At 64.0% G+C, this 24,915-nt stretch overlaps 1 protein-coding gene across 2 annotated transcripts in view; it reads left to right on the top strand.

The window, feature by feature from the left end:
* VAV2 (vav guanine nucleotide exchange factor 2) overlaps positions 1-24,915 on the top strand; it is a 144,914-nt gene that overhangs the window by 75,600 nt on the left and 44,399 nt on the right. For both annotated transcript variants that reach the window (XM_044264512.1, XM_044264511.1), the window contains exons 3-4: positions 3,066-3,124; positions 14,101-14,169. In XM_044264512.1, the coding sequence (XP_044120447.1) occupies positions 3,066-3,124; positions 14,101-14,169 (128 nt within the window). The remainder of the gene's footprint in view (positions 1-3,065; positions 3,125-14,100; positions 14,170-24,915) is intronic.

The following is a 24,915-nucleotide window of genomic DNA, read 5'->3' as shown; positions in this document are numbered from 1 at the left end:
CGTGCTTTGCAGACTGGCCCGAGGCGGACTCCCGGGCACCCTCCTTGCCCTTCGAAACACCTTGACCGAGTCTGTGCTGTTGCATTTCTGACCCAGGCTCTACATCTGGGCCCCGCAGGGCCTTAAAGATGAGCAGATTCCGGGCCCGCTCTCTTCCTCTCCAGAGCCTTCCGGGGGGGTGGACCTGGGGGGCTGCGTTCTGAAACTCCGCCGGCGAGCGCGGCTGCTGGTGTTGGGGAGTCTGTGCACCCTGATGCAGACCCGGTGGAGAGCGCGGGGTCAGAGCAGGCCGTGCTGGGTGGGCACAGAGCAGAGATGCCCACCGGCGTGCACACCCTGCACCTCCTGGCTGTCACCTCCGCTCCTTGCGCCGTCACTGGGGGTGCGTGTGGCTCTTCCGCGTGGGACTGGCCCTCCGTGGACACGTCTTTCTGCCGTCACCCCCTGCCCTGCCCCGTGCGCACATTCCGGCAACGGGGTTGGTGGATCCCTGAGCCCAGAGGCTGGAGCCTGGAGTATGTGGGGACGAGGGGAAGACACTACGTGCGTTTTCATTCCATTCGTTAACTGGGATGCGGGCAGGAAGTGCAGATAAAAGTTGGTAAAATGTCATCGTCTGACATTTGTGCTTTCAGAAGAGCTGGAGGGGCTGTGGGCTGGGAGGTGTTTGGTCGTGGCCCGGCCCCTCCGTCCTGGGATGGGGCCACCTGGCCAGGGGTGCCGTGGGAGCCATACGGGCCTCGCTTCCCCTGCAGGGAGGTGCGCCCTACAGCGTCTTCCCACGTGGGACTGCTGCCACCCCACGTCTGACCCCACGACAGGGGCCCCCACACCCGCTCCCAGCTGCCCCTGCCTTCGGTCACCGTAGCAGGGTTCCGTGGGGGGGTCCGGCCGGAGCACTCCCCTTCCTGCACACACGCCAGCCAGGGACCTTGGCCTAGATGCACCCAGGGACAGTCCCCTCCGACAGAGAGGGCCGCGTGGAACCCCACATAAGGAGCTGCCTCTGGCTGGACGGGAACCCGGAGCCGAGTGCGCGCGGGGCCGAGCCTGCCGTGCGCATCCGTGTGTGTGGACCGCAGCGCAGTGCGTGGACGCACCGGGACCCGTGCCCTGGCTTTGGGACGCTCCTCTGCGGCATCTCCCCTCAGCCTGAGTCTCGCCTGTGTAGGAAGCACCGTGTTCCGGGGCAGGAACAGGCTTCGTCCTCGTGCCCGTGCTGACCGATGGTTGGGGTGGCCGGGAGGCTTCGCCGGCAGGAGCCTGGCCTGTGTCTGGCCGGCCGGGGACGATCGGGCAGGTGGTGAAGGCCATCGGCTTCAGGGGTGCGGGAGGGCGAGGCGTGTGTGCCCAAAGCCTCCAGGCCCCGACGATGCTCACTTGTGTCCCAGCAACGGCGCTCGAATGGCCGTTCGCCCTAAACGCGGAGAGCTTGCGACCGCCAAGAGGAGGAGCAGGGCCAGCTTGCTTGCTGCTTGGGGCAGGCCCCGCGTCGGGAGGAGCAGGGCCAGCTTGCTTGCTGCTTGGGGCAGGCCCCGCGTCGCACGTGAGCTCGGGGCCCCGGACGGGCCATCTGCGCCGCGAGCCCCCGGAGTCCCGTCTGGGAAGCCGCAGAGGGACCCCACCGTTCCGTGGATTCCTGACTGCCAGGCCCCGGCCCCCAGCGTGTGACCAGGTACCGGAGGACCGACCACAGCACTGGACGCCTTGGCCGAGGCGGGCCTGTCGCCGGCCGAGAAAGGGCCTTCACTGTGGCTTGGGTGTTCCCCTCCCTCTAAAATAATGGCGGCGAGAGGGAGAGCGGCCTAGAAGGGAGCCTGCGGAACGCGTCTCAGCGGGGAGCTTTGGGCCAGAGACCTTGCCTCAGTTTCCCAGTCTCCCGACCGTGCCAGGCTGGCCCGGCCTTGTAGCATGTGAGGGTTCGGAGGCCCGTGAGCTGGGGTCCTGCGGTCGCCGGCCGCCGGCAGCGGGTGTCTGTGGACTCAGCGGTGGTCCTCACGGGCCACGTTCACGCTCCTGGTCCCCGGACGCACACGGGCCCCAGCCGCAGCGTGCGGTGCACACACCCCTGCACATACTTGTACACACGCACCCCTGCACGCACACAGACGGGCTCGCGCACCCTGACTCGGGGAGGTCTCCAGGTCCAGCCTTGCGCCTCCTTCCTCGGGGTGGGGCGTCTGGCGCGGCGGGGGCCCCGGAAATCCCGCAGCGAATCACCAGCGGCTTCGTGGGGCTGCGGCCTCCCGTTCCCTGCCTCGGTTTACCCGTAATCGCCTGAGGAACCTCTTCCCTGCCTGCTGCCTGTTGTCGCAAGGACCCGTGGAGTCTCTGTCTTGGGGCCCTTGAGGCCGGGAGACAGGTGGGCCCTGGGTCGCAGGACAGGACGGCGGAGGGTTGGGGCAGCCGGAGAAGGAGTTGCTGCCGCTCATTGCCGAGCACGTCAGAGCTTCGCTGGGCGGGCCCGTCCGTCTGCAGAGATGCCGCTCGGGTCCCCTCACGCACCTGGAGCTCTTGGTTTGCCTTCGCCTGACCCTCAGAGGGAGCTGGGCACCGGTGTCCGTGGTCATACAGGGAGAGGAGGGGCTCACGAGGAAGGAGAACCACGCTTGGTTGTTTGTGTCGACCCTGCTGGGGAGCCTGGGGCACGTCACTTCTCTGGGCCTCTGAGTGGCCTCTGAGCCGGGTCAGCACCTGCTGTGAGCATCTGGCGGCTTCCAGAGCAGGGGGGTGGGGGGAGCCCTGGGTCAGCGTGTGGGTGCTACGGCTCTCCGCGGCCCTGCCCAGGCCGACTCTGGTGTGGGTGAGGACGGGGCCCAGCGAGCGGCTGGTGCGGGGGGGGGAGGGGGGACCCCAGCCGCCCTCAGCGCATGGAAATGGCACATTTAGCGCGACACAGGCCAGAGAGCTGCCCAGCCCCCGCCCGCAGGGGCTCCGCTGAGTGTGTGTGTTTATGAAGTAAAATTGCTTGGGGAACAGCTGTGAACACACACGCCTGCCTTCCCGTTTAGGGATGACTGTCTGGTTTCTTGTGGAATTACAGAGCGTCTTTCTGGTCTCCCCAGGTCATCTCTGCCGTGTCCAGACTCTCCCTGCACCATGTGGCTCAGAACAAAGGAATCAGGTGAGTTCGCTGCGCGGCCAAGTGACGCCCCCTTGTCATCCCTGCCACCCCTGGGCCACCCGGGCCGGCCCCCGCGGTTCGTGTCCGAAGCCGAGGTCCTCTGCCCTGTGTCCTTCTCATGAATTTTCAATGTGGTGTTGCATTGCCTGTTGGCCGGGACCGGGAGGGGCGGGGAGGAAGGGGCGGGCAGGAAGGGGCAGGGAGGCAGGAGCTCCTCCGGTTCCCGCTGGGGAGATCCTGCACGTGTGTCCACTGACGGCTGCAGGATCTCTTTCGATCTTGGTAGCTAGGTCAGCGAATTAATGGTTTCACAGATCGTTGCTTACCTAAGTGTCCTCCCCACGCACCACACCCCGAAGGCCGCGGCGTGGTGGCCAAGCAGTGGGCCCGGCCCGTCCGGGGGCTGCGCGTCCCTCCGCAGGACTTCCCGCCCCCATGTCCAGGCCCCTTGGTCTTCAAGCTCAGCCTCAGAGGATACCGCGACCCCTGCGGTCCGTCCAGGCTCTGACACCAGGCCGGGCCATAGGCAGCAGGGACAGGGCAGGGCAGCCCCGGTGGGAGCAGATGAGTGCCCGTTCGACCCACAGGCGTGGGGTCAGGGAGACATCTAAATGGGGACCACGTTCCAGATTGGGTGAGCACAGCGGAGGACCTGCCCTTCCTCAATGTCCCCGGGGCACATGGACCAGCAGGGTCGGGAGGACAGAAATAGCCCTGCCCTAGGGTGGAGCGGGCGGGGTGACGCCCGGGTGCGGGCCACATCACGAGGGTCTCTATGATGGCAGGGGGTCACCCCCTGGTGTTGTCTGTGGGGGACACCGCATGCCTGGGGTTGGGGGTCCCAGGACTGTGGTGCTAGGCGCAGGCAGGTCAGCCGAGCTGCCCCCTGGGCGGGCTGTTTGCCCAGGTCCAGAGAGTCACTGGGACAGGCACGAGGGTGAGGGACCGGCCCCCCCAAACCCCCATCCGGGAAGTCTGTTGCCTTCTCCGAGGACTTAGAGATTCCTTTGAACTGGGGACGTCTGTTCGCGGTTTCTAGCCTCGGAGGCAGGAGAGGCCGTCTGAAACCGTCGCTAGACTGTGTGCTGAACATGCGCAGGAGGATGTTTCCAGGGTCAAGTCCCGCACCCACCAGGCGGCTTACCCCGGGGACATCACTGGCACCTCAGGGCCCCTGTCTGCCCCCTCCCCGGCCCCGCCAAGCTTTCGTGAGGTCTGTAATAGGGACGGTTGGAAACGTTCATTAGGAGCCGTGCGTTACTTCCGGATACCGAGACCGCAAGCAGTTCGGGTTTCCTCCCGAAACGATCCGCGGTCCGTGTGCCCGCTGGCTTGCTGCCAGGTGCACCTCCCAGCCGGCTCAGCGCAGCCTCATCTGTCCGCGTGTCTGCGCGTCCGTGTGTCCGTGTGGACAGGGGTGAAGTTCGTGCAACAGAAGCTAGTGCGTTCTTTGCTCCTTCCCGGGAGGGCGGAGCATCATCTCTGCTCTGTATCCATGTCCCCGAAGCGGGGCCTGGCCCGGGAGCCGGGTATGTGCTCATTCTTGGGGCCAGTGACCGCCTCCCCTACCCCCAGCTTTGCCCTGGACACGGCGGGCCTGCTGTGGTTCCAGACTCCACAGTCCCAGGCCGACGTCATCCTTCAGTGCAGGGGGGTGGGGAGGAGGAGGCCCCTAGGGGAAGGAGGGAGGGGTCTGCAGCCCCAGGCAGGGCAGGGCTCCCTCTGTGGGGCAGCCCCGCTGCACCTCCCCCTGCACTCTCCCTTCTTCACCTAAGCCCTGGTCCACAGCTCTCCTGGGGTCCTTTCCCTTCAAAGCCCCCGCCCCGGGGACAGGAGCTTCCATGCCGTGAACTCAGGGGAGGGCAGCACAGTGGGGCGGTCCCACTTCCCCCCGACACGCGGTGAGCTCCCCAGCCAGCGGGGCGTTCTGGAAACCACCGGCCTTGGTGACACTAGGTAGCTCCTCATGTAAGAGCTTTTCTTCACGACCTTCCTTACCAGAGGTTTCCGTGCGGCCAAACCCTTTCCTCTCTTGAGAACCCACCAGCCAAGCCTGTGGCCCCGAAGAGAGTCTTCTGGTTTCTTTCCTGGCTGGACGGGAGCCCAGCGTGCTCCTTTAGTAAAATGATCATTTTTACAGCCTTTGCGCTTTGCCTAATGAGCTGATTTTCCACAAAAGCCCTAATTATACTTCTCAGAGGCCGATGAACAGGGGACTTAATCCGAGCCCCCCCCCCCGCCCACCCGGTGCCGGCTGGAGGGTCAGACGTGAGGTTGGGTCCGGGGCGGGGGTGGTTCCCTGCCTGGATGTCCTCCAGCGCCGTGTGTGGGGGTGACTGTGGGTCCTTGTCACAGCCAGACCTGGCTCTCCTGAGGGGGGGACATCCCATCTGGGGTCATCGCAACGCTGAATGGCAGTGGCAGGGGAGGGGGCCAAGGGCGGGCCTCTCCTGGGGTCAGGGGAGGCCAAGGAGCTCTCAGCCCAGGAAGGTTCCTCTGTCAGGCGCCGGCTCACCCGATGGCCTTGGGCAGGAATGTTCTTGGGGCCTGTGTCCCATCTTCTGTAGGCCGGGAAGGTTCCCCTGCTGCATAAGGCCGCTGTGAGCCCCTGACGCTCTGTGGATGCCCACGGCGGGCCGGGGTGGTGGGCAGAGAGGGGCCCCCAAAGCTACAGCCCCCTCCTGGCTCCTGGACCTGGAGGGACAGGGAAGGGGATCCCGCAGGGATACCTAAGTCATTGCAGATGTCGCCGTCAGTAGAAGCAGGAGGTGGGAGGGTCAGAGCAGAGTGGGGAGGCCTGTGGTGGTCGCGGGGACGGGACCACAGCCGAGGAACGCCGCGTCTCAGAGCCGGCGAAGGTGGGCAGCGGATTCTCCCCGGAGCTTCCAGAAGGGACCCCCCCGCCCCGCTGACACCTCGACTTGAGCCCGTGAGGCCCCGTTCCAGACTGCTGACCTCCAAAGCCGCCGGACAGCAAGCCGTGGGGCGCGGGGCCGCAGTGACGGAGGACGCGGGCGGCTTCACAAGGGTCCTGGTGTGGCAGGGGCAGGGGACACCGGGTCCTTGCCAGGTCGCGGCTCCCCCATCCTGGGCCACTGTCCTTTTTACCACGTGAAGAAAACCTCACGTGACATAACAGTAAACCTCTTAGCGCGTACGGTTCCGTGGCATTTAGCACCTTCTCCGTGCCGTGTGCCCATGATCTGTCTGGTTCCAGAACATTCTCACACCCGGAAGGAAACCACGTCCCTCATAAGCACCGACGCCCCTCCCCCATGCCTCCCCCGGGGTCGGGCACTCAGCTTCGTGGATGGGCCTGATGGCGTCATCGCACGCCGCACGGCCTCTCGTGACCTGCTCCCTTCCCGCGGTGACGAGTTTTCCGGATTCTTCCGGGCTGTGGCGCGGGATAGAGACCCGCTGTGTGGGTTTCCACCCGTCGGGTGGACGCTGGGCCGCTTGCCCCCTTTGGCGATGGGGAATCCCACTGTGGTGAACCTTCACGTTTGTTGGCAAACCTGAGCTCAGGCCTTTGGGCTGCTTTCTGACATTTGGATAATTTTCTACCCACACAAGCCCATGGAGCCCCAGTGTTCTGGACGTGCCCGGGTGCCGGAGGCTGGGTCCCATCCCGGTGTCCACGGCACGGACGACGGCTGCACGGAGGTGGGGACACGCGCCACGCCTGGGTGACTGTCTCCTGGAGGGCGGCTCCGAGCGGGGCAGTGGCTGCTGTGACTGGCCGCGGGGGCGCCCCAGCCTGCTGCCTCCTGCTTGCTGTTGTTGCCCCAAAACTCTGCTGTTGGGGTGCCTGGGGGTCCTTAGGCTTGGTCTTTTCCTTCAGTCTGAGAGACCCCAGCCCCATTTGAGGTGGGTGGGGCTGCGGGCAGGCTGCAGGGTGGGAGTGGGGTGGGGGCAGGGGTGGGAGCGACGGGACCCCCCCCCCCAGCAGAGGGAATGTCCTTATTCAGTTTGAAGTGAACGTTCAGGATGTCGGACGCACCCGATCCAAATCTGAGCCCAGGAAAGCGCCTGGTACTGAAGAGAAACATCCCCCGTCTTGTCCCGGGCTGTGGAGGACCCGCTCCTGGGTCTTCTGGGTGCCAGGGGACAGGGAGTGAGACTCGGCCCAGATGCTCTTGTGGGTGAAGCCAGAGGCAAAGCCGCCTTGCCAGGAGGTCACCCTTGCTGCCTGACGGGGTCTCGTGGGAGCGGGGGGTCCGCTGCTCTCTGCGTTTCTGGGGAGGGAGCGCGATTTCCCTCGATCCTCACTGGGCCGTCCCCAAGTAAAGGTCCCGTCCTGCCCTGAAGCCCCGGCCGGTCCTCGAGGCGTCCTGTGTTTGCGGACGCCAGCCACGGATCTCACAACTCCCGGCTCCCCCTACGGGCCCCTCCTGCCCACGTCCCTTTCCCATCTGGTGCCCCCGGGTTCATACAGGCGACTGGACTGTGTGTGAGTGGTTTGGACGGAAAGTGGCTGTTTTCGTGTGCTTATTAGCTCATTCTGCCAGAAAGATGGTTTTAATTGTCCCACCTGGTGACTGGCCACGTGTCGTCGGAAGAGCCCGTGTCCCTCTTCCTTCCCTGATGACGATGGGGTCGGCCTCGTGGGCTGCCAGTGTCCCTGGGAGACTTGAGATTCCTTCTGGGAGGGGCTCGGACGAGGCCCCCCGTGGGCCGTTGGGTGTCACGGTTGTGTCCGGCCGTTCCCAGCGTGTCCCGGCCGCACAGCGCGGCTCCGTCCAGCGGGTGGCTGCCCGGTCAGGTGTCGGCTCCGGTGATGGCGGCCGTGTCAAGCGCAGAGCCCCGGCCTGGCTGTCCCCTCACTCCCACCGCCTCGGCGGTTTGCTCTCCCCACGTCTGCCGCGGCCCCTGCTTGGGCCTCCAGGCGTGGGCAGAGCCAGCCGTGTCCGCTGGTGCGCGCCTGTGGCTGACGTGGTCGCTGCATCACTTTCCTCGCACGCCCGCTTCCGCACCCTGACAGCTTGTCCGTCCGTGTGCCAGCGGCTGAATCTGAACGCCGGCCTCATGCCCGCTGGCACAGTGGGTGCCCGCAGTGTTCCAGACCCTCCCCCGGGGGCTCCTGTGACGGTTCTAGAAGGGATGGCCCTCCTTGTGCTGAAGGTGGGGTGTGGCCATCCTGCCTGGGAAGTGTTGGGGAGAGAAGGCGAGCGCAGGGGGAAGGGAGGGACTGGGTTTAAAGATCGGAGAGCCAGTGGCTGCTGGGCTGGTGACAGGGCTGTTGCTGGGGGCAGGGGGGCTGCTAGGCGGGGCAAAGGGGCCTGTGTTGTGTGGGCCAGGCCCGGAGTGCGGGGGCTCTCATGTGGGTGTGGCTCTGCTTGGCTGGTTCTTTCCGACCCTGGCCCAGCAGGTGTGTGGACACAGACCTTGCCTCCAAGCAGGAGGGGCCCCCAGGGCAGGGGACAGGGTGGCACCAGCACCGCGGGGGCCTTCTCCATTCATCTGACAGCAGGACCCCTGCTTTTCCTGCTTCTGGCACGCGCCTCCTGGGAAGGGACGTTCTGTGGCTCCATTCAGCCTCCCGCCCCCACTTGGGACCGTGACCCACTCCCGGGAGGAGGGGAGAACCAGACACTGACCTGGCGGGCACCATGGCCATGTCCTGTCCACACTGACCACAAAGACAGAGCTCCCGAGTGGGGGCCCGAGGCTCTGAACCTTTCCCGCTGTCCAGGGCCTACACTGTCCTTCCCCGGGACACCCAAGTGTCCCCTGCAGGTGAGCCGCAGCCGCTGTCCGTGAACGGGGCCTGGCAGGGGGAGCGCCCGGCACAGGGGTCCAGCTGACGTCCAGCGAGTCCGTCTGTCTGCACACAGACGCCGGTGGGGGGGCTCTCTCATCCTTCCCCTGCCGCTGAGCCCACCTCCTGAGGAACGCTCGCCTGCGCCCGTCTCCACCCCCAGAGCTGGAGAGACCCATATTGGTTGAAAATGCGTTAACGGGGTCGTTTTGTGCCAGGGCAGCGGGGAGCTGAGTTGTGCTGGAATGGGTCAGAGGGAGCAAGGGGGCTGCCCGGCAGGAGGGCCGCCAATGGCCGGCTGGAGCCTCCACGGCCGGGCAGAGCCTTTAAAAAGACCGAGTGTGGCTGCCTGTCCCTGCTCTGACCCTGCGTGTTGGGGGTCAGGTGGGCGCCGCACCTGCGCACAGAGGACGCTGACCTGGCTGCTCACGCGGCCTCCGCGCCCCCCCCACTCCCGCGGGCTCCCCTTCCCCGCCCTCCAGCCCCTGTCGGTGCAGCCGGCCCGCTCTCCACACACCCGTCTGTCCCGTCTGTCCGTCGGTCTGTCATCTCCACACTTACCTCCTTGTTCTCACCCACCCGCCCACCTGCCTGTGCTTCCCTTTTCCCTTCGGTGTCCCCGTCCCTGCGTCCGTCATCTTTCTGCTTGTGTTTCCATCTGTCCGTGTGTCTGTCCTGCCCCTACCTGCCGCCCACCTGTCTGTCCACACATCTGTCGATCTGTCCGTCCGCTTATCCGTCTTTCCGTCCACCCTTCTGTCTTCCACCCGTCCTCCCTCGGCCTGTTTCACACCAGTGTGGGGTGGTGGGTCTCCGTGTGGCGCGGGGAAGCTCACGGCCTCTGGCCCGGTCAGGGTCTGGCAGTGAGAACGGGAGGCCCCGTCTGCTCCCCGGTGCAGCCCGGGCACTCAGCCGGGTTCCACGCTGGGGAGGGGGCGGACGGAGGTGTGACCCCGCCGACCTGCGTGGTGGTGGGACGCCGGGTCAGTTTCTTCCCAAAGAGCGTCTGTGGCCTCTTTGGAAAAGGAGTGTCACAGCTGAAGCTCCCTCCCCGGCTGCTGTGAAGCCTCAGGGAAGCTCCGTGAAGTTCGCAGCCCGGGCCCCGATGCACGGTAGGGGAGGGGGCGTCTCTCCGTGCCCCGGTTTCCTCTCCTGCCAGCGGGGGTCTGCCGGAGCCCACCTGGAGGGCTGAGTGGGCTGAACTGTGTGCGTTTCCCGCTTCCCGATTGATGGAGGATGTGTGGGCTCTGCCTGGGGGCGAGCTCCGTGGTGCCCACGCCTCGGGGAGCCCAGGGTCACCGCTCTGTTGGAGGTGCTCGGAGAAGATGTCAGGGGACAGCGGGCATCCAAGCGCAAGCATCTGCTCCAATCTGTGGCTCACGAGCATCTTCCCAGCCCCCTCGGGCCTTCCTGGGGCCGCTCGGTGCCCGAGTTCAGAATCACGACAGGGAGCTGTCACCAGTGCCCACACTGGCCTGTCCTTGCTGGCAGATGTCCCCGGTGCCCAGATGGGGGAATTGCTGCCTGATGAAAGCCCCGGGAGCACCAGCGGCCTCCTGGGCGGGGACCTCCTGCGCCAGGCGGTGGGACGGGAGGCAAGGGGGGGCTGGACCTGCCATGTTCGCCGTGACCCTTGCAGACTCATGAGGGCCATGGGCTGGATTTCAGACCCTTTGCTCAGCCCTTCGTCCCTCCTCCTACGTGTGGGGAAACTGAGACCCAGAGGGCTTCTGCCCATAGGTGGGGAAATGGACACAGGACCTGGGTCACAGATGGCTGAGTGTGTCGTAGTAGGACCCGGGGCAGGGTGGGGTGAGTGGGGAACACGACCCAAGCCCCAGCAGCACAGGGTGAGGGGCTGGCCGGCGGCGCTCGAGTCTGGGCTGCTGGTACAACCTTCAGCAGGTGCCTTAGCCCTGCGCCTGCCTCCCGGCCTCTGAAAGGGAGGCCCCCGGTTTCTGATGGTCAGAGCCCTCGGTGAGGGCCCAGGACCGGAGCAGCCCCGCGAGGTGGTTCTCTGGTGGGGCCTGAGGATGCCTTCGAAGGCGAGCCCGGTGCAAGTGGGTGTGGGCTGAACGTGGCTTTAGGAACATACACCCCGGACCTGTGAATGGGGCTCACTGGGGAAAGCCCCAGGGCCTTAATGTAAGACGACACAGGGAGGAGCGACCCCGGCAGGGGGGGGCCAGTGGGACCATGGAAGCAGAGGCTGGAGGCACGCGGCCACAGCCCAGGGACACTGCTGGGGTCCCAGGAGCCGGGATGGGCAGGAGGCCCACCTCCCTAGAGCCTTGCGTGGCCCTGCCCGTACTTTGATTAGGACTTCTGGCCTTTTGCACCGAGAGCGTGAATTTCTGCCAGTTTAAGCCACCTGGTTCGTGGTACTTGGTCCTCGGCGGCCCCAGGACCTTAGCATGGGCTGTGTGGCTGGGCAGCGGGCTCCGGGACAGGGGCCAGATGGGGGGGCCCCTCCAGCGTGCCTGGTGTGTGGGGCTGATGCCGCCCTTCCCAGACGCCGGTCAGCGTCCCCGCGAGCCCAAGCCCTGTCCTCCTGCAGCTGCTGCCATGGACACCTGCCGGCAGTGGGGGTCTTGGGGTTCAGAGACCCCCGCCGGTCAGCAGGGATGGGAGGGAGGCCCTCCAGGGACTGTGGCTCCTCCTCCACGGGTGCCCTGTCCCCAGAGCATTCGTTGTTGGGGCCAGTGAGCACGTCCACACATCCTGGGTCCAGAGACCTGGCGAGTCCTGCCCCACCCTCGGGGGCGTGACGATGGCTGCGCCGGAGACGAAGCAGCAACCGCGTCTCAGCAGACGCCACCAGAGAAATGGGTCAGGGCCGCCGTGCGACAGCGTCGGCTCGTTTCAGAGGCGGAGCAGGAAGGACGTGCGGCAGGACGCACCCGTGTGCAGACGGGCGGTGAGGTCATTCTGCTTGCCACGGAGCTGCGTGGCGGCCCGGGGCGGGGACTGTCGTGAACAGGCTGCGGCCCGGGGTCAGCTGTGCCGTCTGCGGCCTGGAGCTCGGCTCCCAGCGGTGGGGACGGCCCCGTGCCAGGCAGATGCGTCAGGAACAGGGCAAGAGTCACCGTGGCGCTTTTGCAAAAGGTTTCCTGGTGCTTTGGGCATGTCCAGGGACGCGCAGGGCCAGCTCAGAAGCCCGAGGCGGCGTCTCTCACCACGGGCAGAGGGCTTCTAGCCAAGCGACCGTTTCTGCCACACGTCACGCCACGTCCCCACGCTGCCCTTCTCACTGTGGCTGTCACCTGTCCTCTCCGTCCTTGGGACTGGTCCGGATGGACCGGCTTCTGCGGCGGTGATGGACAGCCCGTGTCCTGGCGCCTCCCAGCAGCGAGCGTGTGTGACCTGTTCCTGCTGCTCCCGGCCCCCTGCTTCCGGAGCCAGGCTGGCGGGCGGCCTCCTGTGGGAACGAGCGGCCGCCGTGGCAGTGGTGCACACGGCAGTGCGTGCGCTGGTCCCTGTAGACTCTACTGCTCAGTGAAGCCGGGATGCTCAGGGTCCAACACGACTGGGGAAGGTCCAGCAGGAGTGGGGACTGCTGTCCCCCTTTCACGGAGGAGGAGACTGAGGCCCAGAGGCTGAGGGGCTCGCTGCAGTTCCTGGGGCCGGAGGACGGAGCCGGTCCTTGCCGTAATGCGACCCCTCGGGCCTCAGGACAGAGCACGGACGGAGCCCCGCGTGGTGCCCTTGTGCAAACCGCCGTCCCCGGTGCCAAACCAGGGTCAGAGTTGTAAAGTCACAACGCAGGGGAGACTCGAATACCTCCGCTGGGTTCTCGGCGCCCCTCTTGAAGGTGCTTTCCCGTAGCTGATTCAGGCCGTTTGTGGACGACGGCTTGCGACTGTGACATCCGTCCGCTCCCTGGCCTCCTGGCCACTCTTTCGTCCACCCCCATCTCCTTCATGTGTCCGCTGGCCCAAGATCAACCGCTGTCCCATTCACCTCCTTCTAGACAGCCGTCCGCCATCCACCCCTTTGTCCGTCTGTCCCTGCCTTCAGTGCCAGGCTCCGTGCTGGGCGGACGTGGACCCAGGCTGAGAACCCGGTCAGGTCTTCTGCCATGAGGCGGGAGTGAGTGGAATCTTGACGGAGGCTGGGTCTTGGGGACGTGGGGCAGAGGGGACGGGGGCACGAGACGGGGGCAGGGGCAAGGCCACCCCCACCCTGTGTGTCCCTGTCTCATCTGGGGGGCGGCCCCTCCCTCTCCTGCTCGGGCCCCCCTCGTGGTCGTCTGTCGTTGGCCGTGACGGACGCGCACGGGGTTTGCGGCTCTATTCTCAAGGGGCTCATGGCCCTGAACGAGGGTGTTGGGCTCCGAGGAGCGGACTCGGTTCCGCTGGATTCTGAGCTGCCCCCGCCCCGCCCCCCACCCCCAGGAAGTCTCTCTGCAGGAGTTCACCACGTGTGACGTCAGCCTTAGGGTTCCACAGTGCCGAGGTCACTGTCACCCTTGTCGGGAGGAGGGGTTGGATGTCGGTTCATGGGCCGGAGAGGAGTCGGCATGGGAGAGAGGACGGGAGGTGAAGTGACCGCTCCTGGGGCACGAGGCCGCGGGAGGGGACTGTGACAGGGGCTGGGGGCCCTGGTGTGGCCTCAGGGGACGGCTTACCTGTGGGGACGACCCAGGAGCTAGGGAACATCCGTGCGGGCATCCAGTGCACACTACTGGGACTGGCCAGGCTCCGTCTGGGGCCCCTTCCCCCCATGGCTCCCTTTCCAGAGGGGAGACAGGTCCTTTGGGAAGGCAGCCCCTGACAGAAGGTCCAGCGCTTTTCAGGATGTGCTCTGACCCGAGACGGCCCCAGTGGGCTGGTGTGCAGGATGGCTGGGGAGCACCAGCTTTCTCAGAAGCCCCGGCGTGGGCTCGGCACGTGGGCAGCCTCCCGCACCGCACACTCGGCCGCTGCCCCCGGGGGTGGAGGGTGGGTCGCCTGGAGTTCCGTGGTCCCTGCCACAGTGCCCTCCTGTGTCCTGTCCTGTGGTGCATGGAGCTAGCAGCCCCCCCGGCCTGTGCGAACCATGGGGTGTCCTGGGAGCCCACATCCCCCCGACGTGCAGAGGCAGGAGAGTCCCAGCGCGAAAGCTTCCTGCTGTCCCCAACCGGTTCCCTCATGGGCCAGCAAGGCCGTGGGGCGCTCGGGCTGGGTGCCCGACCGGGGCGTGCAGACCTGCTCACCGCCCTCTCCTGTCTCCACAGGCCCTTCCCCTCGGAGGAGACGGCGGAGAACGACGATGATGTGTACCGCAGCCTGGAGGAGCTGGCGGAGTAAGGAACCCGCGGGACGGTGTGGGGACGGGGACGGGGACAGGGACGGGGGCGTTGCGGTCCCCTCCGGGCAGAGCCGTCCTGCTGTCCCGCCCGGGGCCTTCCACGCGGCTGGTGGTGGCACGGGTGCCCCCGGCTCCATGGGAGCTCAGGTGGACGAGTGCTTCTTCATTTCACGCCTCCCTCCGTGTTCTGGAAGGTTCCCCAGCATCTTCTGGGGTGGGGAGAGCTGGTGTTTCCAGAAGCAGAGACCTCTGGAGCTCAGGCTACAAGCAGAGGCAGTTTGCGGGTTCAGGGGTGTCTCGTGGCCCAGCAGGGGTGGGCAAGGAGCTGAGACCCGGCCACCTGAGGCCGTGGGGGGCATCCCCCGTCCCAGGACCCCACACTCATGTCGCCTGCGCCGTGCTCCGCAGCTCACACCCAGCCACCCTCCCGGCTGTTCTGCCTCACGGTCCCGGAGCCCCCAGGAACCGAGGAGAAGCCTGGGGCCGAGGCTCTTGAAGAGGTCCTTCGGCTCTGCGGGGTCCGCTGTGGCCGGGGGTGGAGTCCTGCGGCTCAGAGAAAGGCTCCGGGCAGCTTCCGGGAGGAGGGGCCGTGGTGGAGGAGGAGGGGACACCCCCATTTTCTGCGGGCGAGAAGGCTCGTGAAGCGATGGGCCTGTCCCGGGTGTGGGGCGGTGCCCGGGGGCTCCTGACCCGGCTGGCCCCTGCCCTTCCCAGCTTCCTGCCAACCAGACCCACCGTTCCCGTTTGACAACAGACGTGGCCTTGTTCCAGACCTTCCGGGAGGACTTACTGTGCTTGTCCCCCTCATCCTGCAGCACAGCCTGGAACGAGACCCAGGAAGAGCTGGCGTTCAGCCCGTCAGCCCAGAGTGTTTTCTGTGCTTGATGCCTGCCCTCCGGCCGGGGCTGCCTCCGGGGTGTGGGGCGGGATCCCCGTCTATGTCAACAGTCTGAGTTATCCAAAACCCAACATGTCAGCACCGAGCTGGCGGCCCAGTCTCGGGGGAGTCTGTGAATCAGGCACCTTGCCATCCGGTGGAAGTGACTGCCCCTGGTCCACCTTCCTGACACCGGGCTGGCCCCAGGGTCCTGAGATGACCCCGCTGTGACGTGTGGGGCTCCTCAGGGCACCCGTGCAGGTGCGACGTCCGGAGAGTGCCCTGAAGGAGACATGTGGGGGCCGGGGTCCTCTTGAGTTGTGCCCGAGTCCTGGAGCACCCCTGCCTGTTTGCCCCGACCAGCCCCAGGAATCACAGAGGGACATGGCTGTCGAGAAAGGGGCCTCTTGGGGAGCGGGCCTGAATGAGAGGCTGCTCCCCCAACCTTGTAAAGGGTGGGGAAACGGAGGCTCGGAGGCCCACTGGAAGGACAGGGTCACACTGGCCTCGGGCAGCCCAGACCAGGTGCGAAATCCGTCCTCCAACCAGCCAGGGAGTCTCCCCTCCACGGCCATGCGGGGACCCCTGCCCCACTCTGGCGGTGTCGTGTTCCTGGGCCCCGAGTCCCGGGGTGGCCCTAGGGTGCCTGTTAGCCACGGGACCGACCCCCGGAGACTCGGGACTGACTCCGCTCCCACGGAGAGTCCAGGCCAGGGGGCACGAGCTAGTAGCGTTTTCTGTGACCTGAAGCGTGCGTGTCCTTCGCCAAGGAGTCCCCGTGACTGTGGTTCTTGCCGACGCAAATCCTAAATTACAGGGAAGGAGGATGAATTTGTCTCTAACTCACGGTTTGGCCCCGGTGGTTCCCGTTTAATAAATTTTCATGCTTTTCTCCCCTTTCTCCTTTCACCGAAAAGCACGATTTCCTCGCGTCCGTTCCCCGTGGGCTCGGGGTTGGGATTTATCCATTATGGCAGTTTACAAGACGCACGCAGACCTGCCGTTTCTTTGCCGACCCTGCGGGCAGGGGAGGCGGCTGCGGGTCTCCGAGGCTGGACTGGGGCCCTGGCTCGGATCCGACGCCCGGTGTTGGCAGGGAGCGCGCCAGGCCACCCAGGCGTGGCCGGCTGCTTCTTTGCCTTGAGTGCGCGGCCAGGGGTCCGAAGCGATGGTCCCCTTGTGCTCCCAAGGGCCCTGCCGGTTGCCCAGACCTCAGACACGCAGCTATTTGAGGGGGTTGGACATTGTCCCCGCCCCCCCAGCGCAGGGAAGCTGGTGTGGTTCTGGGGCTCCGGCGAGGGACCGCCACGTGTGGGTGGCACCCTGGACGCTTTCCCTGAGTGGATCACATATCTGTTCAGTGACCAGCGGGACACGAAGCCCTTCCTGTGTGTCCGCTCGGGGTCAGGAGCTGGAAACGGGGATGAGACCCACCCCCTGTCCCCTAGGACCCCAGGAGGTTGGGGTCATGTGGGTCTCCCCTGGGGCCCTTTTGGAATACCCCTTAGAGGGGTCATTCTTACTGGGGTTGTCTAGAGCCTTCGCTGTCCCCAGTGTCCCCAGTGTCCGCAGCCTATAGGACACCACTGCACAGTGGAAACCCCCTTCTGAGAAGGGCCCCTCGGAGCAGGCATGTCGGCCGTTCAGGGCACTCCGTCCTTCCTGCTGCCGCCACGTCTTCTGTCTGAAGCAGCAAAATGCCCGTCCCATCGGACGTGGCCTGGGCTCTGTCACCTCCTCCTTACGTGGTCTTTGACAAGTTACCCACCTCTGTGCCTCCGTTTCCCTACGTGTCACCCGTAGGCATCAGGTTTGGCTTCAGGAAGACCGCCAGGGACACCGTGGGGGCCTCAGCACCCAGTGGGCACACACGGAGCCTGCAGGCAAAGGTGGTGTTTCTTGTCCACCCGTTTCACCGAAATTGTGGCTTTTTCCCCCCAGTTCCCAAACGGCCGTGGCAGCGCCTTTTGGGAGAGCAAGGAACACGAGCCACGGGTGCAGTTGTAGGGTTTCTAGTAGGAACAGAAATAGGTGAAATTAAATGTAAGAACGTGTTTTTATTTTCCTGTCTATCCAGAATCGGTAGGAACTCAGCGTGGAAGCCCGCGTTTCCGATCACTGGTGCGGTAATGTGCCTTCTCCCCCGTGGCACAGAGCCCAGTGTGGTGCGTCCCTGATGCCAACGGCACAGCCCCGTCCACTGGGCCACGCCTGTGAGCTCACAGCCACTTGTGGCTAGTGGCCCCCATGTGGGTGGCACAGATCTGGGATCCAAAAAAACATGGTTCCAGGAGCGGGTGTGGGGCCCTCCCCACGTTTGAGTGGGTGATGCTGGACTAACGTTTTGTTCTCTAGTGCTCTACGCTCACTTTGGAGATCACTGAATAATGTATAATCAAATAATAGAGCAGCTGGTTGAAAAAATTAACACGAAATATTGCTGCTTAAATGGTCCATTTCAAGTTCCCGGGGCGCCGTCCCTGACCGTGGAGCGGGAGAAGCACGCAGCTCTCTCTTCCCAGCCCCCTCTGCTGGCTTCTGCTGCCGTGGGGGGGGGGGCTGTGATCTTGGGGTCTTCTCCTGGCATCTAACACGGCCGCTTGGAGATTTGGAACCTACACCCCTTCTGTGTTCGGAGCTAGGAAGGGATGGAAGGGTTTCTTGCCCCACAGTAGGCCAGGGGGCTTGGGTGGGTCATAGTCACTCCAGCTCTGCTCAGCAGCCCTGCTTGGGGGTCCTGGGGGGCGGGGGTCAGGGACGGGGTGCCAAAGCCCACAGTGCCAGATGTCAGGCTGTGAGGGGCAGAACCATGTGGAGGGTGCCTGGTCCCTCAGCTGCGCAGGGAGGTAGTGATGCCCCGACTCGTGGGGGCTCGTGTCTAGGAGGGTCCCCGGGAGCTCCCTGCGGCAGGAACTCAGAGAGATCACGGGCACGTCGCCTTGGGCTGCTTCCCTGCAATACGGGCCCCGGACGCTGGGGCTTGCGACCCCGGCTCTGGTTTTGCTCCGTAAAATTCCCATGCTTTCAAGGGCCCTCAGTCACCCGGTGACACAATGCCACTCACTCGGGCCGTGCTGGCGAGCGTCTGCTTACTGGACCCAGAGTAGCAGCAAAGGCGACGTTCTGTCTTGCTCGGGGTGTGTCACGTCCTCCGTAGGGCCTCAGTTTCCCCAGGTCTGAAGGGAACGCGGCAGCTGGCGGAGTGTGGGTCCCTTCGAGCGTGAAGGCTCCACGGCGTTAGGATCTGGGAGCCCGCGGCTCAGCCCTCCCGTCACTTCCCTGGGAGTCGGAGTGATTTTCGGGCTTAAACAAATGTGATTGTGGCACGGCGGGAGGTATAATTTGTCTCTAAATGTATAGCTGCGTGCTTTGCTGAATCGTAAAATGACTTCACAGCTTTAAACGTGTCATGTTAGCAGCGTCAGGATAATTCTTTAAGATGCGTGATGTGGAGGAGCGCCCCGCGCCGATGCTCCTTCAAGGGCACGAGGCCGTCGCCGCGCAGCAGGGGTCTTCCTGGTCTCCGCGAGGAGGCGGGGACCTGCCTGCTGCCCGGTCCCCCACCTGCAGGGAATGGGAACAGTCGCTGCGCCTGACTGGGACCCTCATCCGAGGGGCGGCCCCTCCCCGCCCCCACCACCCTCCCCACCGCCGTCCTTGCCCGTCTGCCTCTCCCCACTGCACGGAAAGCGTGTTGGAAAACTGTCCCGAGTTCACAGGCGTTCGAGCCGCTGGTGTAAAAGTTCAGCATCTCACAGACACCTGCACGCGTGGGGGCGTCCGTGTTGGGTCAGGAAGTGCCGGGTTTGGGGACATCGGCTGTTCGCCCCAAAGGATGGCTCTTCCACAGGGCTGAAAACAAAGAGCAGCCCGCGGCCTGTGGGGTGGGCCGCCCCTCCCGGCCAGTGGGGAGGACCCCAGCGGCCCCACAGCCTGAAGGAGGTTGAAGGAAACACCCCCCGCCCCAGGGCTGAGGCACTGGTGGACGCTGCCCTGGGCCAGCCTGGGAGGTCGCCGTCCCTAGGCCCATGGCGGGAGGAGGCTGGTGGAGGGGGCGGGGAGTCTGGGGAGTCCTGGGCGCTGCGCAGGTGTCCCCTTTCTCTGTGGTGTCCCTGCTCGAGGGCCTCCCAGAACTCAGGGCTCCAGCTCTGGGCTGCTGAGGCGGTGACCCCCGCCACAGCCCTCTTTCGGCAAGGCCACCTTCCGTGCGGCTGGGCTGCCTCTCCTCTGGCTGTTCAGGTGTCCGTTTGTACGACCAACAGGGGTGCCGACAGCCGGCCAGGCATATGTGGTCCCTGGCCAGGTGTCCTTGGCAGCCCGGGGGCCCCAAGCCTGGGGACAGTCTCTCCATCCTCATGTGAGCTCTGGGAGGCGCCTCCGGCCGTGGGGCCTGGCCGAGTAGAAGGCGTGACGCCAGCATCCGCGGAGCCCACGCGGGGTCTGTTCCCACGTGGAGCCCTGCAGATGCGTCCCGGACCTCCCCTTTGGACCCGGGACTGGCTCTGAGAGGCGAGGCACCCGCGCTCAGCTGCAGAAGGGCAGAACTGCGGTTTGAACGGGTCTGTGTGATGGGCCCCGTGGACCTGCTCTCCTCATTCCAGAAGCTGTCTGGGGCGGGAGGGAGCGGGATCAGGCCAGAGACTGGGAGGGCTTCCTGGGGGAGGTGTTGCTCCAGGGCCCTTGGAGGGAGCATAGGACTTGCCAAAGTGGGATTTAGGAAACCTTTCCTCACCCCGCCGGGCTGCGTCCTGCCTTATTTTGGGCCAGGGTCTGGGGAGGGTCTGGGTCTCAGCTATGTCTCTGTGGGTTACTCAGAAGCTCAGGGCTGGCCGTCCTGCCCTCAAAGTCACCGTCTGTTTGTGCAGCCCGGGGGCGGGGCACGCAGCCCTGGAGCCCTGGCCCCTCCCTCCTGCCCCTGTGGTCTAGACCCGCGGCCCTTCCAGAGCTGGCGACAGGACAGGCTGGGGTGAAGGCCGCCTGTCCAAACCCTGCCCGGTAACCAGGCTCGTAGGGCCGTCGTCTCGTTCTGGGTGCGGAGACAGCTGGCCACAGCCGGCGAGACCGGCCGCCCAGCGCCCTGCTCCCCGCCCTCCGCCCTCCTGGATCGCCTCGGCCCCTTGGCGCACGGGCCTGAGCTGCCCCGGCTGGCCTAGGGCTTGGGTGACCTTGAAACCCTGCTCTGTGCCCCCTGTCCCGGTCTGCTCATTCTCTGTCGGCACAAGGGGCCCCGAGGAACGAGGGCGGAGCCGATGCCCCCCTGCCGCTCTGCCCTGCTGTGTACTCTGGTGCCTGCCACCCGCCGGTAGGGCCCAGACCTCGGTGAATTTTCTTCTTCCTGCCTCATTAGACCCGGGTCCTCTGGGGACCAAGGCGGGCGCAGTGATTCTGTGGCCTGATTTAACAGTCCCTGCCGGGGGTGGGGTGGGGGGCGGGTGGAAGGGACGTTTCCAAGATGGGCTGTTGGTCTGGTTCCGGAAGGAAGCAGGGAGCGGCTGGGCGTGGCCAGGAGAGCTTTCTCTTGCGTCTGATAAGGGCGTCTCTGAATCACGTTCTCCGTACTTGCTTCTCGGATGTGTGGGAAGACTGGGCCTGTTTAACATCGTTGCCCTTGAGCTCAGTACATGCCTGACTCGGTGGCCTGGGGAAGGGGGGGCGCCTGGGCGGCTCAGTCCGTGAAGCGTCTGCCTTCGGCTGTGGTCATGATCCTGGGGTCCTGGGATTGAGTCCTGCGTCGGGCTCCCAGCCCAGCGGGGAGCCTGCTTCCTCCTCTCTCTCTGCTCCTCCCACTCATGCCTCTCTCTTGCACACTCCATCTCTCAAATAAATGAATAAAGATTGTTAAAAAAACAAAACAAAAACTATTTAAAACATGAACACACATAACATCCCGCGTTTCTCCATGAAAGGTTGGGTCACGTGCATGGAACCTGCGGTAACGGCTTACAGACCTGCGTCCTACAAAAGCCAGCCTGGAGGTCACCTTCTCCAGGGAGGCACCCTGGCCTTATGAGGCCAAATGAAGTGCTCCTTCCACAGAAGATTAAAAAAGCACACCAGGACTGTCTTTGTCACCGTGTCACCATGTCTTCCTGCGTTTGTCCCCCAGCCCCGGAGCTGAGTTCCCCCTAAGGGCAGGCAGCTTGACCTGAGCTCTGCGCACGGGCACAGAGGACGTATCTGGTGGTCATGGGGAGGGCCTGAGCCTTCGGTTTTTCCTTTCTGCAGACTTGAGTCGCGGTCCCTGGGAGCCTTTCTGGGGACCTGAGTCGCGGTCCCCGGGAGCCTGTCCCCGTCTTCTCAGCCTTCACAACACTGCAAAGCAGCTGGTCCTGTCCCCATTCTGCATTTGAAGAAATTAAGGCTCAGAGAGGGTAGGTGACTGGCCTGTGGTCACACAGCAGACGCTACATGACAATGCAGGGACTGAACCCCTGAGCCATCTGCTGCTGTGGCCCAGGACATTCCTCTGAGTCTTACCCGTATGACCCAGCCCGGGGTGGTGAGGTTGTATTGCTTCTACTGCTTAGAAAGTGTCCTGGGAAAAGAGAGAGTTTTGGTGGGGAGCACGGGGCCAGGCAAACTGGGCTCCCTCCGGGACACTCCCAGACGGCAGCCGTGGTTTCGACTTGGTGTGTTCCTACACAGCTTCGTGACCTCGGGCTCCTGTCTTGCCCTCTCTGGGCTCTGCTGTAGGAAGAGCAGCGCCTCCCTCACAGGGTGGGGTGAGGGTCTGCCGAGGTGTGTCCATGTGTCTGTCCCTATGTGCGTCCCCCCAGCCCGTAGCCGGCTTCTCCTGGCTCCCTGGAGCCCCCCTCCCTGCTGCTCAGCATGGACCGAGGTCAGGAAATGTCTGGTTTGGTTTCTGAGTAGCGAGTGAATGGTGGTTCGGCGTCTGGCTTGGCAGCGTCAGACAGCCCGGGGCCGGAACGCACATCCGCGCCTGTCACCAGCCGTGTTTTATGTCCACGCTAAACGCACAGGCTCCCCGGAGGCCGAAAGCAGAGGGTCTGTTTGCCTTTCTTTGATTTTCCTGGCGGGGGGGCCCTCTCGGAGCAGCTGACTCTGTAACAGAATCGGGCAGGTCGGGCCCTGGGGTCTGGGGTGGGAGGGAGGCGGGTTTCTGCCCTCTCTGGGGGGGCAGCAGGCCATGGTGAGGACGAAAATAATTGTTGGGATTTAGCATCTGTTAGGGAGGCTGCCTGTTAGAAAATGGCAGGAAGGGAACGATGAGCCTGGGGAGGCGCAGAGTGGGGGCGGGGAGGGTGGAGCAGGGGTGGGGGCGGGGGGGCCAGGGCCACCCGTGTGTCCATGTCCCTGCGAGAAGGGAACCCGAGGGTCTCCCTGGAGCCGGGGTCTGGCCCTGGCCCTGGGCTCACCTGCCCTTTCTGATCTGATCCAGGCTCTCTCCCCGAACCCGCCCCGTTCGCACTGTCCCTGGGCTCGCTTGTGGGCAGCGGGACAGGGAAAGGCCGTCTCTGAGGCCCGCGAAGGCCCCGTCAGCGCTGAGACCGGGCCTCCTGGTCTTTCAAAACCTGGACGGTGTCTGTGTATTTACTGAGCACAGGTCCCTGGGCTGTCGTCCCACTGAACTCCCCTCCCACCTCGAGGGTAACAGGCCGCCGCCCCTTACTGAGCGCCTACTGTATACCGGGCCTGTGCCGGTCACTTTCATCGAGGCTGATCCTTCCGACCACCTCGCCTGGGGGATGAGGTTATTCCTACTTCACAGATGGGGAAACTGAGGCTGGGGTCCTCCTGCCTAGAGTGACGCAGCCAGAGACTGGCCGAGCCCAGGATTCACCTTATACTCGCCCGGCGGCCTCCCCTCGAGGTGGGCAGACTGGTGAGTCCCGTTCCTACCCCCGGCGACCTGGCATGCTCCCGACTGGCCCGAGGAGGTGGGGACCTGCCAGCTGTCGTCTGGTGCTGCCAAGGGCCGGGACGCGCACGCTTCCGTGGGGCACGGACCTCGAGGTTTTCTGTGACCTGTAGCCTCTGATACGTTAGAGTGTCCCCGACGTGAGTCTCTGTCAGCCCGAGGGACTGATTGGCAAAGAATCAGGCTGTAATCGGGACCGTGTGACACAAAAATGACACAGAACAGATGGCATTGGCCTCTGCCGATTCGGAAGGTATTTTTGGATTTTGTAGGAATGTAAGATGTGGGGCTGGGGTGGGGTCAAGTGTGCCAGGCCCCGGTGGGAGGCCCTCCCTGCTATGGGACCCTGTGCCCCAGATCCGGGTGCTGGATTGTAGCCGACACCCAGCAGGCCAGAGACCAGGATCCTGGTGCAGGTGGCACTCCCTCCCGGTCAGTGCGCGGCACTTGGGATGCTCCGACGCTCAGGGGACTCACACTCCCCTCCCTAGCCACATCTGTCATTTCTTTTTCCTCCTGTCCAGCAGCCGTGGCTGTCGGGGCACTGGACTCAGCTGGTCTTGGCATAGACTAATCTGTTCTGAGGGATGCCTGAGACGTATTGGGTGTCCCCTACCCTGTTCAGGAAACTCACTTTTGGAGATGAGGACTTTGCTGAAAAGCAAAGTGACAGTGGGATATCCACGCCCACGTTGGCCAGACGTCAGAACTACTGGGAAGCAGAGCTTGTTACCCCGCGCCGATGACCCCATGGCATTCCAGAAGCACCTGTATTTCAGGCGTAACTGCTACCCTGTCCGTCTCCCCACCTAGATGGTGAGGTGCCTTCATCCAGTTGCTGGCACAGAGACCGTCCAAGGAGAGGTATCGATTTAACCAACCAGGTGTGATGGGTGTTTTGTTTTATCTTAGTTGCCGAGCTAAGCAAATGTGTTTGATTTACCTTCATAATATCTTTTGAAGTTTATCTCTTTAAGTAGCTTCTATATGCAACATGGGGCTCGAACCCATGACCCTGAGGTCAAGAGCCTTATGGTCTTCCAACGGAGCCAGCCAGGCAGCCCCATAATTTTGTCTGAATGAAGAAGAAACCCACTTCTTTGCTGCTACTTTTATTCCCCTCCGTTCTCACCACGCACAAAGTGGACGCCATTTTATCGTTTCCAATAATACCAAGAACATGTATTTCTTAGGGCTCATTGGCTTGACTTAGAGAACGTTTGGGAGAGTGTTTTCAAATGTGAAAGAAGGATAAATGTAGAAAGCACGGGAGTATGAGTGGTCTACAGCTGTAGGATGAGGACCCCAGAGGAGGGGAAACTGAGGCCATTATAGGCAGGTGACTGACCATTCGCTTCTCTGGTCTTCAGCGGGCTTTGGGTAACAGACATCTTGCAGAGCAGAGGGAAGGGATGGTGGCTGCGCTTTTTAGATTTTTCTGTTGCAAGTTAAGACACCAGAACACAGCTATTCATCTCGTGTTTCTTGTTGTTTATAGCTACAGCCCTGAGTGAGTCGGAAGAGGTGAAAGGGAGGGGTGCGTGAAGAGGGATCCCCTACGAGTGAGTGGTCCTTGTCTTTATTGATTTTGAGGAAGGAAACAGGTTGAGAGCGTGGTCATGGATATGTGTTGGGGTAATTGCCTTGGGTGTATTCCCAGGGTCCTAGTCTGTGTGGTCATGTCTCTCCTGTGAGTACAGGGAGAGGGGAGGGCCTCATGTCACTTTCACATGCAGGAACCCCAGGTTCTTCAAGGAGTGCTCACTGTGTGCGGGATTAGAGAGTCTGTGGCCTTTGCCTGAGGGTGCTCCCCAGTCCAGGTAGAAAGCTGCACTCCTGCCAGTTACGGTGTCAGAGGGAAGACATTGAGGCTGGGAGAGCAGCCAGAAAGTTAGGAAGGAAATGCTGGGAGGGAGGGACCTGAGAGGGTAGGAGGGACCTCAGAGCCCCCAGATCTAATAATCCACCAAAATCCCTGTCTGGCC

The sequence above is a fragment of the Neovison vison genome, chromosome 9 (genome assembly GCF_020171115.1).
Source record: "Neovison vison isolate M4711 chromosome 9, ASM_NN_V1, whole genome shotgun sequence".
Taxonomy (NCBI): Eukaryota; Metazoa; Chordata; class Mammalia; order Carnivora; family Mustelidae; genus Neogale; species Neogale vison.
The sequence above is the reverse complement of the archived record's forward strand: the minus strand, read 5'-3'. Positions and strand labels throughout refer to the sequence as shown.